We start from the raw sequence: 986 nt of genomic DNA, 5'->3' as shown, positions 1-986 counted from the left end.
TTTTTTTAGGTGTTCAGATGGTTGATCGACTTTAAACATAATGATTCGCTGCAGCTCTGGTTTCCTGCTGTGTTTAACTCTGTCACTTAACAACTATTTAATGAAGCAAACAACAGTTTAAAGAAAAACAGGAGCGATTTTATTTCAGAGAAATCTCCCTGAATGTCTTTAAAGTGAACACTGGGGAGGATTAGTTCAGGTCTTGCTGCAGCTTCAGACCTGTAACCTACTGGGACATCTCACCTGTGTTTGATGAAGCTCTGGTACTTTTCCGTGTTCAGCTCACCTGTAAATGGACTCCAGTGGAATTTCCAGTGTTTGTTCAGTGGATGAGTCAGACCGTCTGATCTGGTGAACTTCTGCCTGCTCTGATTCACTCATGTTCACCCTTCATGGCTTTCTGGCTCCACCTGGCTTTCATCCAGCACACATAAGTGGGTTTTCATGTCCAGTGCGGTGGTGAAATCTGTGCTCCTTCTGGGGAGTGAAGTTACCAAAGACATTTTTTAGATTCTTATTGAACCGGGCCCTGCGAGTGGAACACATGCTTATTAATGGCAGCAGCCTGCGGTGGTGACTGTCGAGGGAAGGGCCGGCACACACTTCCACACCTGGAGGCTGCCAGTAAAACCACACGGCTGCACTGAGGACTTGTTCATACGCAGCTCGAGAGCACAGCGAGGTGCAGAAAGGTCAAAACATTTCCTACTGCAACTCTGGCCTTCAGTCTGAAACATCGGTGTTGGTGCGAGACATGATGCCAGCTAGAAGCCAGTGGGTCTGTTTAGAGTCAGTAAAGCTGCACAAAGAAAGTCATAATAAGTTAACACAGCGTCTGAAGCTCCCACAAGACAGACGCTATTAAATGGATCACAATCATGTGGACGGCACCGTGCTGCCAATTACAAAGGAAATTAATGCATCTGGTACTCTAATTCATCTCCCTCTGAAAGCACACTTTGTCTCTCGCAATAAATCTGACTAGA

The 986-nt window shown here is 45.9% G+C and overlaps 1 protein-coding gene across 1 annotated transcript in view; it reads left to right on the top strand.

The window, feature by feature from the left end:
• The window catches only part of LOC103372541 (integrin beta-5-like), a 12054-nt gene extending 11707 nt beyond the window's left edge, over nt 1-347 (top strand). Inside the window, exon 6 of the mRNA XM_008302206.1 lies at nt 282-347. Coding sequence (XP_008300428.1) covers nt 282-347 — 66 coding nt within the window. The remainder of the gene's footprint in view (nt 1-281) is intronic.
• Nucleotides 348-986: the final 639 nt, after the last annotated feature.

The sequence above is a fragment of the Stegastes partitus genome, unplaced genomic scaffold (assembly GCF_000690725.1).
Source record: "Stegastes partitus isolate 25-593 unplaced genomic scaffold, Stegastes_partitus-1.0.2 Scaffold1775, whole genome shotgun sequence".
NCBI classification, from domain to species: Eukaryota; Metazoa; Chordata; class Actinopteri; family Pomacentridae; genus Stegastes; species Stegastes partitus.
The sequence above is the reverse complement of the archived record's forward strand: the minus strand, read 5'-3'. Positions and strand labels throughout refer to the sequence as shown.